Below are 14,705 nucleotides of genomic sequence, written 5' to 3' on the forward strand. Positions count from 1 at the left end.
TCACTTGACTACACTGCACGGCACGTGCGACTGGGTCCTATGCCTCTCTAAACCAAGGACACTTCTACCTTCCTCTCCTGCTTGCTCTTTCCTTACTGGCTCACCTCCACCAGCATGCAACATGCTATTATTCTCCAAATGTTTAAAAACAAAACAACAAACCTTTCTTGACTATTTCCCTTCATTTATCCACACCATGTTAGTGCCCACATCCGCAATAAAGAACACTGGAAAAAATTGCTTTAAAAAAAAAAGGATCTCACTATGTAGTTCGGATTGGTCTTGAACTGTGTTGTGTGTAGACTGGCTTCCAATCTGCGGCAACCTTCCTGCCTCAGCCCACCAAGGAAGCATGTGCCATTATTTTCCTCATTTCTTCCCTCTTTCTAACAGCCATTCCTGTCAGTGTTCAAGTCAATCACTCTCCGGAAGTAAGTTTTGACAAAATCAGCAATGATACTCCTCAAATCCAAAGGTCAAATTTCAGGCCTTACCCTCACTGATACATCTGCAGCACTGACCGAAACTTGCTCAGAGCACTGCCACCTCTCCCCTCACAGCCCACCCTCCTCCATTGCCTTGCTGACTCCTCTCTTCTCCCAGTCTTTTCTCCTGCTGTTTCTCCAGTGCCAGAAAAGAACCCACAGCCTTGCCCGAGCTAAGCACATGTTCCTCATGGCACTGCACCCCCAGCCCTCCACAACTGCTCAAAGAGCTGACATCAGACTTCCTTTTGTTTTCCACAACCACGGCCAGGCTATCACCGATATATCCACAACTCACAGATTTCTATTTCCATACGAGATGGCACTCCATGCTCATGGATCTGCTCATTCAGCACCATTCTCACTTGTGAAAAGCATCTCAAGCTAACTGAGTCTACTTTAACCTACTCAACTCAGTCCTCACGCAGCCTCATAATCTCCATAAATAAATGGGACTTCCATCCTCCCAGACTTAAGTCATTCATCTGGCTCGCCCGATAAAGCTGAGGCACAGAGCAGAGAGACTCTCTAGGACCCACTCTGAACAATGTCAATTAGATCTGGTCACTTCAGTTTAAGTGCTGATATACTATTTTTATCCTGACTCCTCACATTCCACATCCACAAAGTGAAGTTAAGAAGCCCATTTGTAACTTAAAAACCAGATCTATTCGTATCAATTATACCTGAACTCTTCTTGAAAACATTATTTGGTAGTACCACTCTACATAGGAGGCAGAATTTCTATCAAAATGAGTTCAGTCCCCTCCCTATCCCCTCTGAGGTTCCAACCCAAAGCCTTCACACTGCGCTGTACTTCAGTCCTTTGTTATCCTGAGACAGGGTTTTTCTACATCACTAAATTGCCAGGCTGAGTTTGAATTCTGATCCTCCTGTCTCAACCTCCCAGTCCTGAGATTACATGTGTGTACCACCACATCTCCCTAACTTAGTGCTTTAAACTCATGAAGTTTTCATTATGTTTTTATCTCAGTGGTGCCTTGGTGCTCACCTTTAATTGATTCTAAGAGGCACGCTAAGTGCCAAAAACAATGAGTACTCAATTTATTCTATGCCCACAATTCTACAAAGTGGGTACTATTAGTACTCTCCCATTACAAATGCAAGGACTTTGACAAAATTTAGGGAATTGTTCAAAGTCACTCAGCTAATAGTTTGTCCGGCTCCAAAGCTTCTACTGACTTCTTAAGAGCTATTTAAAAGTCATTTGATGTTATAAGCCACTCTTCCATCTTTTTTAAACTGATAAACAGAAACAAAGTAGTAACTTTCAAACAAAAAAATCCAGTATTATTGCTCTGTATATAATTTTCCTAGACAGGAAAAGAAAAAAAAAAAAAAAACCACAGCTGGACATGGCAATGCCTGTAATCTCAGCTCCCAGGAGACCGAGGCAGGAGTATCTCTGTAAGTTCAAAGCCAGCCTGGACTAGAGTAGGACTGTCTCAAAAAAAAAAAAAAAAAAAAAAGCTGGGCGTGGTAGTGCATGTCTGTAATCCCAGCACTCAGGAGGCTGAAGTGGTAAGATCCTTGCAAGTCTGAGACCCGTCTAAAGCAACAAAGTGAGTTCAGTGCCAGCCTGAACTGCATAGTGAAACTCTGTCTTAAAAAGAAAAACAAACAAACAAACAAAAGAAGAACAAAAGGACTAATATATTTCTCCTAAATACTGTTGTTAATTACTAAGAACTGTTAATCTGCATTAAGGCTTTCTCTTTTTTCCCTGCAGCAATTCTGATAAATTACTCAAACTAGGATGGGTACAGGTAAGGGGAAATCAAATCAACAAACTTAACATCCCAGTAAATCAGTAGGGTTCTAAATGCAGGCTTGCAAAACTATGGATATTTATTAACTGAAATGTTCAATATAAAACAAGTCAAGTATGTGTTTTTCACAGGTATGCTTTCTTAATAATAGTAAAAATATTTCAGTGACAATTTCAATTAAAAGAGAATCACAGGAAAAATGAATTATAAGTAGAATTAACACAAAAATCAACAGAGCTGTCAGGTATGGTGGTATCCACCTGTAATCTCAGTGCTCAGGAAGCTGAGGCATGAGCAGCACTGTGAGTTTAAAGCCAACCTGGTCCATATTAGCAAGTTCAAGTCCAGCCTGCACTGTACAGCTAGACCTCATCTTAAACAACAAGAAAAAAACCACCAGAATTCTCTTTATAAAGAGTAATAAGGAGACAACTAAATATAAACTAGTATTACCTCATGGTTATTTGGAGGAGGTGGTCTAGACTAGGAAAGAGATGGCTAAAACACAACAGATGATTTCAAAATCTTTAACTTAGTAAGGTGCCTTAATTAAAAAATAAAAAACACCACAAAAGCCCAGCACAATGATACATGTCTGCAGTGGTAGCTGCTTGGGACAGTTAGGTAGGAGATTCACTTGAACTCAAAAGAGTTCATAGTTAGCCTAGACAACAAACTCAAAATAAACTGTTAACAATAAAATAAATTACTATAGACATACAAATACAATTCTGGTTGGGGCTGGGGAATTTAGCTCAGTGGCATAAGCACCTGCCTGGCAAGTGTGACATTGTGAGTTCGATCCCTGGTACCAAGACAAACAAAAAATAGTCCTGGCTTCTCATTCTTCTCTCACTACATACACCTCTACAATTATTTTCCAAACACACGGAACTCAGTAGGGCCAAAGTGAAACCTTCCACATGCAGAGGTAATTGGTAAGCTTTTCTGTAATTTTTTTTTTTTATGTATCGTAAATATGTTGAGGCACTTGGACCATACCTGTCTCACAAATTTTTTTCTTTTCTTTTCTTTTTTTTTTTTTTTGGTACCAAGGATCAAACTCACAACCTTGCACTTGCCAGGCAGGTGCTTATGGCACTGAGCTAAATCCCCATCTCTTCTCTTCCTTTTTCTTTTCTTTTGTTACTGGGGAATGAACTCATAACTTCATGCATGCCAAGCAGGCACTTATGCTGCTGAGCTAAATCTCCAGCCCCACAAATTATTTTCTTTTTAAACCCTGAAATTTTTTAAGAATTGAGGCTGGAGGTGGACCTCCGTGATAAAGCCCTTTCTAGCACACACATGCAAGGTCCTGGATTCAATCTCCAGCACTTGGGGCAAGGGAGTGTCACAAATTATTCTTAGCTCCAGGCCACACAAAGTGGCCCTTAAGGAAAAAGATGCATCATAGTATGCCAGCCTAGAGCCTGAATCCCAGGAATGTGTGGATCTCACATTTCCACAGAGTCCCGTAAAGTCCTTCCCCTCACAGACCCTGATGTCTCCCTTACTGCTTTCTAAAGTCCAAGCAGAGCTGCAATTCAGTCAGAGAGAGGAATGGTGGGGTACTAAGTTTTTTCCTGAAGGACTTCTAAAAGTAAAAGCATTTTTATAACTCTACCTAAATCAAGTTTCTAAAATAACAATACAACTAAACCTAAGAAAAATCTCATGCATGAGTACCTAACATGTCCAGAAACAAAGGTCTTTTTCAGTCACCTCAAGCCAAAGCAGCTCTTCATATCTTACACATTTCAACGACTTGGAGAGGGGTACTGAGGAAGGAACCCTGGGGGTGCTCTATCACTGAACTACAATTCTAGGCCTTTCCACTTATTTTGAAATAGGGTCTTCCCTAAGTTTCCCAGGACAGACTTGAACTGATGATCCTCCTGCCTCACACAATCACTTTTAATGCTCATTTGGTGAATATCCTACAATAAATTAGAAACCTTCTAAAAATAGCATGTTACCTGAATTCAGGACTATGTATAAATCCTACTCACAAGTTTCATTTTAACAGTCATATACTTCTAGTACCGTCAACACTATCAAACCTCTTACAGCTTTTTGGGACAGGGTATCACTATGCAGTTCAGGCTGGCAATGAGCTCACTTTGTAGCCCAGGCTGGTCTCGAATTTGCAAGGATCCTACCTCAGCCTTCTGAGTGAGATTACAAGTGTCCACCACCATACCCAGCTTCTTATAGCTTTTTAAATTACTTAAAACACATGCATATAAAATCCACCAAAAAATAAATAAACAAAGTAGGAAAAGAAAACAGTACGATGTTTTTCAACAGATGGTGTCACCCTTGTATGGGGGTCCCTAGAGGATGTGTTGTGTATCACAGAAAACACACTACACTGCTGGCCACTGGGAAAAAAATTGAAAATGCTCATGTAGCAATCTCAATGACCAAGGGCACCCAAGCAGCAAATCACTGTACTAATGAATGTCTAGAAGCTTGCTGGGCACCCCTGGGAGCACTCCTCATAACTGTAGAGGCCAAAGGTAACTTATGTCTCAGTAATTTAGCACTAAAGTATAAAGTTTTTTTTCCTAAAGTGTGTATACACTTTTTGGGCAGACTATATATATATATTGTTTTCAACATATTGCTCTGAAATATGTACACAGTGTGGAATGCATAAATCAAAACTAATCAATATGCATTACCTCACATATCATTTTTGTAATAAGAAAATCTGCTCAGTAATTTTCAAGAATACAGTGCTATTCAATTTGTAACAACTAAATCTTGGAAACAGCCCAAATGCTCACTAATGGATGAAAGAGTAAAGGTGAGGTTTTTTTTTTTTTTTTTTTTGTACTGGGGATTGAACTTACGACCTCATGCTTGCCAGGCAGGTGCTTATGCTGCTGAGGCTAAATCCCCAACCCAAGATGAAGTTTTTTAAAGAAGTATTACTCTTCCATAAAGAAAGATAAACTTGGGGCTGGGGGTTTAGCTCAGCGGCATAAGTACCTGCCTGGTAAGCAGGCAGTCGTGAGTTCGATCCCTGGTACCGATAAAAATGAAAAAGACAAAAAAAAAAAAGAAAGATAAACTTATAACATTTCTAGGTAATGGATGCACCTTGAGACCATATTCTTAAGTGAAATAAATTAGACACACATGTTTAAATACAGCATTGTTTCTTCAGTGTGAGAAACTGAAAGGGCACATAAGGATGAAAATGTGTAACAGCTATTGGGAAATGGACAAAACGTTCAAATGGAAAGGGAAAAAAAGGAGGGAGAGAGAAAGGAAGGGGAAAGGAAAAAAGAAGTAAAAAATGGAAACAAAAGTTTCTGTAAATGAGGGGAAGAGGGATTGAAGGGAGTGTAGGATAATGGGGGGAAAAGAATCAAGATCTATCATGTAGATACAAATTCCCATGATGAAAGTGATCATTATGCTTAAAATATTAAACTTAATAAAAAAAGAGAAAAACATACAAACTATCTTGATTATTGCTTCAAAACTCCATACACTGCAAACTCTTCCTCACGCTATCAACAATTACTATAAACCTATTCTACTCAGCTGCTCTGGAGGCTGAAGCAGGATTGTAAGTTTGAAGCCAGCCTGGGCAACTTAGTAAGACTCTGTCTCAAAATGCAATCAAAAGAACTGGGAATGTGACTCAGCACTCACTGGGTTCAATTTCAGTACAATAAATAAATTAACTAACTGTCTAGTTACATCTCACCTTCCAAATTAGTACCAGCATATCCTTGCGTAGAAACTGCTGGCAAAAAAAAAAAAAAAGAAAGAAAAAAGAAAGGTTTCTTAAAATTCTACTTGAAGGTAACAAGTGGAACTTTTTTACAACTGAATTCATTTTTTAATACCTAATACGTTCTGTGATACTACATATTAAAATTAGAGCCAGGCATGGTGGTGTGTGCCTATAATCACAACATTCTAGAAGGCTGAAACAGAGAGTATTCTGAGTTCAATTTTAGCCAAATTACTGCCTACCATACAAAAGAAAAAGTCTAGTGCTTCAATCAAGTCAAGCTGATTACTGACTATTTTAATCTTAGAGCCGGGCGTGGTGGCTCACGCCTGTAATCCCAGCACTCGGAGGCTGAGACAGGAGGATAGAGCAGCCTAGGCTACAAAGTAAGCTCAAGGCCAGCCTGAACTGCATAGTGAGACGTTGTCTCAAAAAGACAAAAAAAAAAAAATCTTAGTCTCATTAGGCTGCCACAGCAAAATACCATAGACAGGACTGGCTTAAACAAATGAAATAATTTTCTCACAAATTCAAGGTGCCAGCAGGTTCCGTGTCTGGTAAGGGATCTCTCTAAGTTGCAGAAACTACGTCCTCCTTATACCCTCAAATAGTAGGGAACAGACAAGAGAAGGAGTGAGGGAGAAAGAGAAGGATTGGGGAAGAATGGGAGGCTTATGCATGCATTCAAGCTCTCCAGCATCTGTTCTTCCAAGGGCTGATGCTACAGAAAAGAGATCATCCTCAAAACTCACCCATCCTTAATTACTTCCCAGTATGCCTCCAAACACCACCATACACAGCAGGTCATGGCTTCAATGAATGTGAATAAATTCAGTATGAATTATAAGAGCTATAAATATTCAGCTTATAACAATGAAATTTTAAAAAGCAGTATCTTTCAGAAGACTTTAACAAAATGCAAGAACATACACTGTCTAACACATAATCTCAAGTTACTAGATATATGCAGAAACAGGAAAATGTGACCCATATTAAAAAAAAAAGCATCATATTTAAAAGGGAGTTGCCTGCTGATGTGTATCTTAAAAAAAAAGTACTCAGTAATCCAGAGTTAAGTTATAAAACTATACATGGGTCAATATACCTACAAGGATGGCACAGACAGTGACCCATTCACCCAAAAACAGCTCACCTAAAGCAAATGTTGAAATAATTTGGTATGTTCTGACTTCCCTATGAGTCATATTCATTTGACTTCTTTCACTTCCTGACCCTACTCCATACCCTACTCCATAGTTTTCTTATTGCTGTCAGCTACTTAACTAATTAATAATTAAATGGTGTTGACAATTCAGATGTGAAGTCTATGAGGAACATTTTAAAATATTATTGAAAGGAATCTGTAGACTGACTACTGGTAGAAAAATTTAACATAAAATTAGGTGTGGTGGTATATGCCTGTAATCCCACCACTTGGGAGGTGAGGCAGGAAGACTACCTAAGTTCAGCCTGAATGCAGAGAAACTCTGTCTCAAAAAACAAAAACAAAACAAAACAAAAAAAGTGTAACATAGACATATTGGATTAACCTGAATGTAATTCAGACCAAGGCTATATTTGCAAAGAGAAACCTACCACGTCCAAACCTACCCTCCCTCTATTCCTTTCTTTTACTGCTGACTTCCTAGAGACTGCTGCTCTGTAAATTTGTGGTAAAAAGTGTGTAACAAAGAGAACTGTGAGCAGCTGCCATCAAGTCTTCAGTGGGATCCATAATATGCAATAAAGACTGAGTGAACATACTACTAAAACGTAGTGAACCTCAACTTGGCCCAAATAGTAAATTTTCTCCTCAGCTGTCTACACAAAGTCTTTCCTAAAACAATCCATTTTAACGTTAAAGATTATGTAAATGAAGGAATTGAAGATTCACCTTTTTAGGATTAAAAAAAACTCTTCATAGATATATGGAAAAAAATCTAAACATTTTAAATTTCTTACACTAAGTCAATAAATTTAGTGGGCACTTAAGACTGCTAATGAAATCAAAGTAAATATATAGTTGCAGGAAAAGAAAACAATGAAATAAAATAAATTACTTAGAAACAACATTTCAGAAACTTGGTATATGACAGCAACAGAAATCAGGAGAAAGTGTAAACTACTACACTACATTATCTAAAATACAACACTAAAACCAAATATGAATGAGTGCTGAAGTTGAAATACGAAAAGCCAGCCAGACACAGTGGTACACACATGTAATCCTTGCTACCTGAGAGGCTGCAGTAAGGGGACAGCAAGTTTTAGGCTAGCCCAGACAGCACAGCGAGCTCCTGTAGGCGGGAAGGATGTAACTCAGTGGTAGAGAACCCTGGGTCCCAGTTGGGCTGGGGCGGGGAGGGAGGTGACACACCACTTTAAAAAGTCAAAGTATAACATTACAACCTTAGGAGAAGAAAAAAAATAAAGAAAATACTAATGAGATACCACATTAAGAGCCAGTATACATCAACTGAAGTTAGTAAGTTACCACTAACAAAATAAAGAATAAAAAAAGTACAAAATAGACATTTGTCACTCATTTATTAACAATTAGTATACTGGATTTAAAATAGAAAACTGACTGAAGGCTAGGAAAAAGGAAGTTAAAAATCCTGTAACCTGAAATATTTAACATCATTAGGGACATGCACATCAAAAAAAAAATCCAGACATATGTGGAGTTACAAATAACTTGTACTGAGGATAATACATACATGTTTAGCAATAAACTTTTATAAGATTTTATAAGGTTTCACCCACTAGAATAAAAAATTTTAAAAAGTAAACACATTTTTAAATCCAGCTCCTAAAGTCAAGTATAGAAAAAAATCTGCCTTTTTACAGACAGAGGCTAGAAAGGCATGTTCATAAGGATTATGACTTTAAGCCAGGTATGGCAGCCAATCCACATTATCCCAGTCACTTGGGAGGCTGAAGGAAGATCACTTTAAGCTCAAGACAAAACAACCATGCTTATCTTTTATTTCACATAAATGACAAAGTTTGAATCCCCATAAGGAGTCAAATGATGCTTATATTCTAACCTATCTCAGCCCGGTGTGGTGGCGCACGTCTGTAATCACAGCACTTGGGGAGCCTGAGGCAGGAGGATCATTTCGAGAGTTCCAGACCAGCACGAACTACAAAATAAGCTCAAGGCCAGTCTAACCTGCATAGTGAAACCCTGTCAAAATGACAAAAAAATTAAAGCTGAAATTAAAAAAAATAAACTATCTCAATTACTCCAAATATTATTTCCAGGTATCAAACTAAAAAGACATTTAATAAGCATTAAAATAAAAGTTGTATGTCTTGCTCTCATGCTGAAAAGCTCCCCAAAAAGAAAAAGAGGACCAAGACCAAAATAATGACTCAATGGCTAAAATCATTTATAAAGAGTCAGTACTAACAGTATTATGTGGATGACTCAAGAAGAACTTATCAGGCAGTTAACAACAGGACTCCACAATCATTCTTTAAAACAAAGAAATAGATCATTCTTTAAAACAAAGAAATAAACAAACAAAAACTAGTGGCCAGCTCAGGGTACAAAACATGCATGAAACTCTGGGTTCTATCGTCAGAACTGCAAAACAACAAAAAAATAGACATGGGCCTCTTGATGCAATACAAAGTTTTGAGTGTTTTGCATGATACTGGGAAATAAAACACTGGGCCTTCACTGAGCTACATACAATCCCAGCCCATTTTTTGGAGATAAGGTCTCACTATGTAGCCCAGGATGGCCCAATGTGATCATCTTGTTTCAGCCTCCCAGAGTCCTGGAATGACAGGTATGTACCAACTCACCTGGCAAGAGAAAACAGTACTTGCCCAAATACGAAATTATGATCTACCGGGTATGGTGGTACAACCCTGTAATCCCAGGACATGGAGACTGAGGCAGAGGATCACTTAGGAGTTTGAGGCCAGCTGGGGACACATAGAGTTCAAGGCCAGCGTGAACTATGTCGCAAGACCCTGTCTCACACACACACACAAAAAAAAAAAAAAAAAAGAAAGAAAGAAACTAGAATCTGATTAAACTTTTAGATTTATGAATAGTTCATGGGACATATAAAGAAAACATGTCACATGACACAATGGGCATGCATTCAACAAACTCCTGAAATATAATGCAAAGCAAATAATTTTTCCCCAAAATATAACTAGTAAATGAATAGATACAAAAAATAAGTAATACTAGCAATGATTTACCAACAAAAAGACCATGTGCAGAATTCCATGGACCATGATGCAAACAAATCAAATGAATAAAACAATATAAGCAGGGAAATTTGTTGAGGAATATTAAGGAATTATTAATTTCAGATATGCTAATGGTATTGTGGCTGAGTCTTTATCTTTTATACATACATACAATAAAGACCTATACGTAAGTCTGTGCTTTGCTTGAAAATTATTCACTTCAAGGGAAGAGAGGGAGATAAAATTATTCACTTCAAGGGAAGAGAGGGAGATAATAAAAAAAACAAATTTTTTTCTGAAACTTAAAACTTCCGAAACCTTTTGCCTGAAACTTGAAATTTGTCAATGGGTCTGTGGTCATTAACTTTAGTATATATGCAGTATCTCTGTACATTGAAATCTTACAAGTTAGAATATCTAGCATTAGACCAAAATATCTGATTGGTAGAACTTAAATTTTACAAGTCCTAACTTCAACAAACTGCTCATTCAGTAGCACATTTAACAACTTCAACAAACCATTTGAAAATATGTACATGTTTAAAGTATTCTTTTCAACTACCACATAAGCCATTTTAAGTAATGCTTTCAGTTATTATGTGTTTCCATTTTACACATAAAAGTGATGAAGTTCTCCTTAACTTGTAAACATCTCAATCTATTCCTTTCCTCTTGTAATTATCTCAGACCCTCAGCATTTGTCAGCCTGGCACTAGCCTTCTCCTTAGGAGCCTTTCTTTTCAGTTTGACTACACAACTCACCCTCCACAGTGTCACCCTAAGTGAATGTCCAGCATCTCCAAAATAAACTCCAAACTCCTCTCCATGACATGTATTAATTAGCATCAGAAATCTGGTTTTGTCTATCCTGGTAATAATGCTACTGGTACTCTACATAATAATCCCATACCCCAGTCATTCCAAATTATATACTGTTTTGTACATAGATCCTCAAATAAATCAAGGATGCTCTTTCCTTCTGAAGGTCAGTTCCCTTACACCAAAACCAAGTCATTATTTTGTCTCCTTCCAGGTTAATTCCTATTCTGTATTAGCTCTGTAAGATTCATCTGTAACTTTAGTTTTTCCAAGCCTAGTCAGACCTCTCCTGATTGATCACCCTATACACATCATACTAATCCATGCAATAGTATACCCTCCTTTTGTTTTCCTGTATTGTCCTTCAAGATTATTTTAGAAGCCAGGTACAGTGGCACACTGCTGTAATCCCAGCACTTGGAAGGCCGAGGCAGGAGGATCATACAAGTTCAAGACAGCCCTGGGCTACAATGTGAACCCTAAGCCAGCCTGAACTGCATAGGGAGACCTGGCTCAAAATGACAAAAAAGAAATTTATTTTAGAGTACCACTGTGCCTAAAGCATAATAGTTTCTAAATGTGAGTTTTATGATGCTTGCAATACAGGTAAATCTTCTATAAATGACAAGAATGTGAGCAGTTTAGTTGATGGGGTTGGGGTTGTATGCAGAGTGCCCGCATAGAGTACAAGGCACTGGGTTCTATCAGCCACACCACCAAAAAAACTGCACTAGTCTAACACATCTTTGTCACTCCAGAGCCTATCACAGAGCTTAGACTATATAACTCAATAAGTGACTGACAGCCAAATGAATCAATCATTTCTAGTAGTCACCTAGCTTAATGATCACAATATCTGATTTCACTCCAGTTTTTAAACTTGGGTTGTGGTTATTTTGTTTCATAGTGTTATTTAGTCACCTGGCTAAATAAAGCTTCTTAAAACATAGAAAAATTTTGTATGATTTCTTTTTGTACTTAAATAGAAGCTACCAGAAATGCCTTCAGTATCAGTTTACAGTATGAATTATGTGTATGGATACAGTATGCATAGGTGAACTTTTACGCTGGAGTAGCGATCTAAAAGATGAGAAAGCAAGCAAATTACCATTATTCGATGAAGAATCTCAGTATTAAGTTATACTAAGGTTTCACTGTAACGCAACTGGAAATTAAGAAAATCACATAACTCAACAGCAGTCAGAATTTAAGTACAAAGTAAAGAACAAAACCCAACTCATAATTTCAAATTTTAAGGTAAGACTGAAATATATAGTGGTGCACGCCTGTAATCCCAGCGTTCGAGGAATGCTGAGGCAGGAGGATTACAAATTCGAGCCTAGACTGGGCAACTCTGAGAGACCTATTTGAAATAAAAACAGGACTGAAGATGTGGCATACCGTGAAGGCCACGTTCAAGTCCCAGCACTATACAGACCTTCGTGTATAATCAACAAGTTAACAGCATACTCAATCAATACTAAATACTGCGTGGCATGCAGTGAACTGTTTATGTAAATAAATGTATATCTGGGACAGCTTATCTGCTAAAGAAAAGGACCCAGACAAGAGAAACTTAAACCACACCATAATTTCCGAAGGTTAGATTTCAAAGAATATCGATAACAAGATATTTAAAAGCTGAATTTCAGAACACCTGAGATAAAACTAAGAACACACTTTCAATTGTAACAAAGAAGTCTCACTCTAACAGAACATTAGAAGCAACCAATGCCTTTGGAGATGTTCAAGCTTCTTCACCTATTTCTATGAACATATTTGAAGTAAGATAAACTGAGATATGCTCAAGTATACTACTTACCATCCAAAAAGCAAAACTGTATCACTGAATGGTATCAACAGCTTTTTTTATAAGGCACTTTAATCCAATAGATGCCCTTAAATCCACTGGGTAGGGAGAATAGAGGCTTGCTTTGTGGCCCAGGTTGCCCTCGAACTCGTGATTCTTTAGCCTCACCCTCCGGGAGGGCTGAGATTTCAGGCACATGCTAGGATTATGGCCATGCACCTCAATACCTGGCTCCCTTAAATCCATTTAAATGACGTTTTCATTGACTTTACCAAAAAAGGATGAAAACTGAACTATTTTTTCGAAGTATAACTACCTTCATGTTGTTAGTAAAAAAAATTCCTAGTTTCCGTTTGGGAAGGCGCCTGACGCTGGATGATGGGGAAAGTAAACCCGCCAGACTTCAGCAGAGAGCCGTCTGCGTAAAGCCTTCCAGGTTACAACGCTAACGAGAAATACCTTCAATGCGCTCCAAGTTCCTGATCTAAAGTCCCTGCGCTGTAAGAAATCATCACATTTGATCCTAGCCTTAGCAAAACAGCGCTATTAAGAGCTGCATTACAACCCCTAGGTATCTGCATCCTGTATCCTGCACCCTCAGCTCAAATGCTTCTTCACCGCAACATAACGAAGCGGCTCGCCTTAAACTCCGTCAGTTCGGAGCCTCAGCCCCACTGCAGTACCTCGCCCCGCAAAAAACCCTCAATTCCTGGACCAGTAAATTCTCAGCCGAACGCGAGAGTCAACCTCCTCCTAGCTCTCCGGCTCCAAGGAGAAACAGTTACCTGTGGAGTATCCGCTGCTCGGCCACCAGGCACCGCTCCAACCCGCGTCCTCGGCCCCTTTGTGTCCCTTCCCGCGCCCTCCCTTCCTGGGTGAACTTCAGCAGAGCGCTTGACTCCTTATCTACCAGCTCTGGCGCCAGAGGACCGCGCTCCCGGGGGATGCGAGCCGCGGGGCGGAGCGCGGCGACGGGCGGCCCGCGCAGGACTGTCGCGGGCCAAGGCGACCTCGGGGGTCCCCGCCGCCCGTCCCCGTAGCTAGGCGAGTGGTACCCTACCGGGGCCAGGGGGACTGCGGTTCCCTTACGCACACGTGCCAGCTGGTCCCCCGGACCCGCCGCGTCCCCTGGTCCCCAAACCCTGCCGGGTCCCCGCCGCTCCAGTACCATCCTCCTCACGGGGCAGACTCCGGAAGGGCCGCGACTCCACCTCCGCCTCCTCCGCGGCCTGCAGCCATCTATCGGGAAGCGTCTCCGGAGGCGGCAGCAGACGCCGCCGGACGAGGACAGCCCAGGGAAACCCTCTCAGCACTAACTCAGCTCCAGCGCTAGCAGCAGAAGTCGAGTCTTTCATAATTGTGCGACCAACTCCGCCGGGTGACTGGCCACAGGGACGCGCCCGCGCCCGCCTCCGCCGGCGACGGGGCTGAAGACGGACCACGTGAGGGGCGCGTCGGCCGCGTCACCGCCCGCCGATGGTCACGTGATCGGCGCGGTCTTTTCCCCCCCTCCCTCTCGTCTCCCGCCTCCTTGCACTTGCGCACGCGCGCCTCCTGGCTTCTGTAGGATCTGCGCATGCGCTCGCCCGACTGGTAGTCGGGAGGCGCTCCCGGCGACCGGTGTGGAGTGGCGGCGTGGTTTCCTGACCTTTCTCTGCGCGTCATAAAGCAGGGAGGCTTTAACTATGATTCTCCAGGATGTAAATGAGAAATTATCTCTTTTCTCCCAAATCATGCTCTTCCTGTATTTTCCCTTTGTGCTAGTTGGGACATTTCTCCTTGAACAGCCTACCTATACAAATCAGTGCGCACTACGGAGCCGCGCTGCTGGC

At 40.3% G+C, this 14,705-nt stretch overlaps 1 protein-coding gene across 4 annotated transcripts in view; it reads right to left on the reverse strand.

Annotated features, from left to right (window-relative positions):
* Window positions 1-14,228, reverse strand: part of Trpm7 (transient receptor potential cation channel subfamily M member 7) — a 98,898-nt gene extending 84,670 nt beyond the window's left edge. For all 4 annotated transcript variants that reach the window (XM_063248631.1, XM_063248617.1, XM_063248626.1 and 1 more), the window contains exon 1: window positions 14,042-14,228. In XM_063248631.1, coding sequence (XP_063104701.1) covers window positions 14,042-14,044 — 3 coding nt within the window. In that variant the 5' untranslated portion in view covers window positions 14,045-14,228. The remainder of the gene's footprint in view (window positions 1-14,041) is intronic.
* Between the last annotated feature and the right edge of the window lie 477 nt (window positions 14,229-14,705).

Source organism: Cavia porcellus, unplaced genomic scaffold (genome assembly GCF_034190915.1).
Source record: "Cavia porcellus strain 051 isolate PalLab524CR breed Dunkin Hartley unplaced genomic scaffold, mCavPor4.1 scaffold_1, whole genome shotgun sequence".
NCBI lineage: Eukaryota > Metazoa > Chordata > Mammalia > Rodentia > Caviidae > Cavia > Cavia porcellus.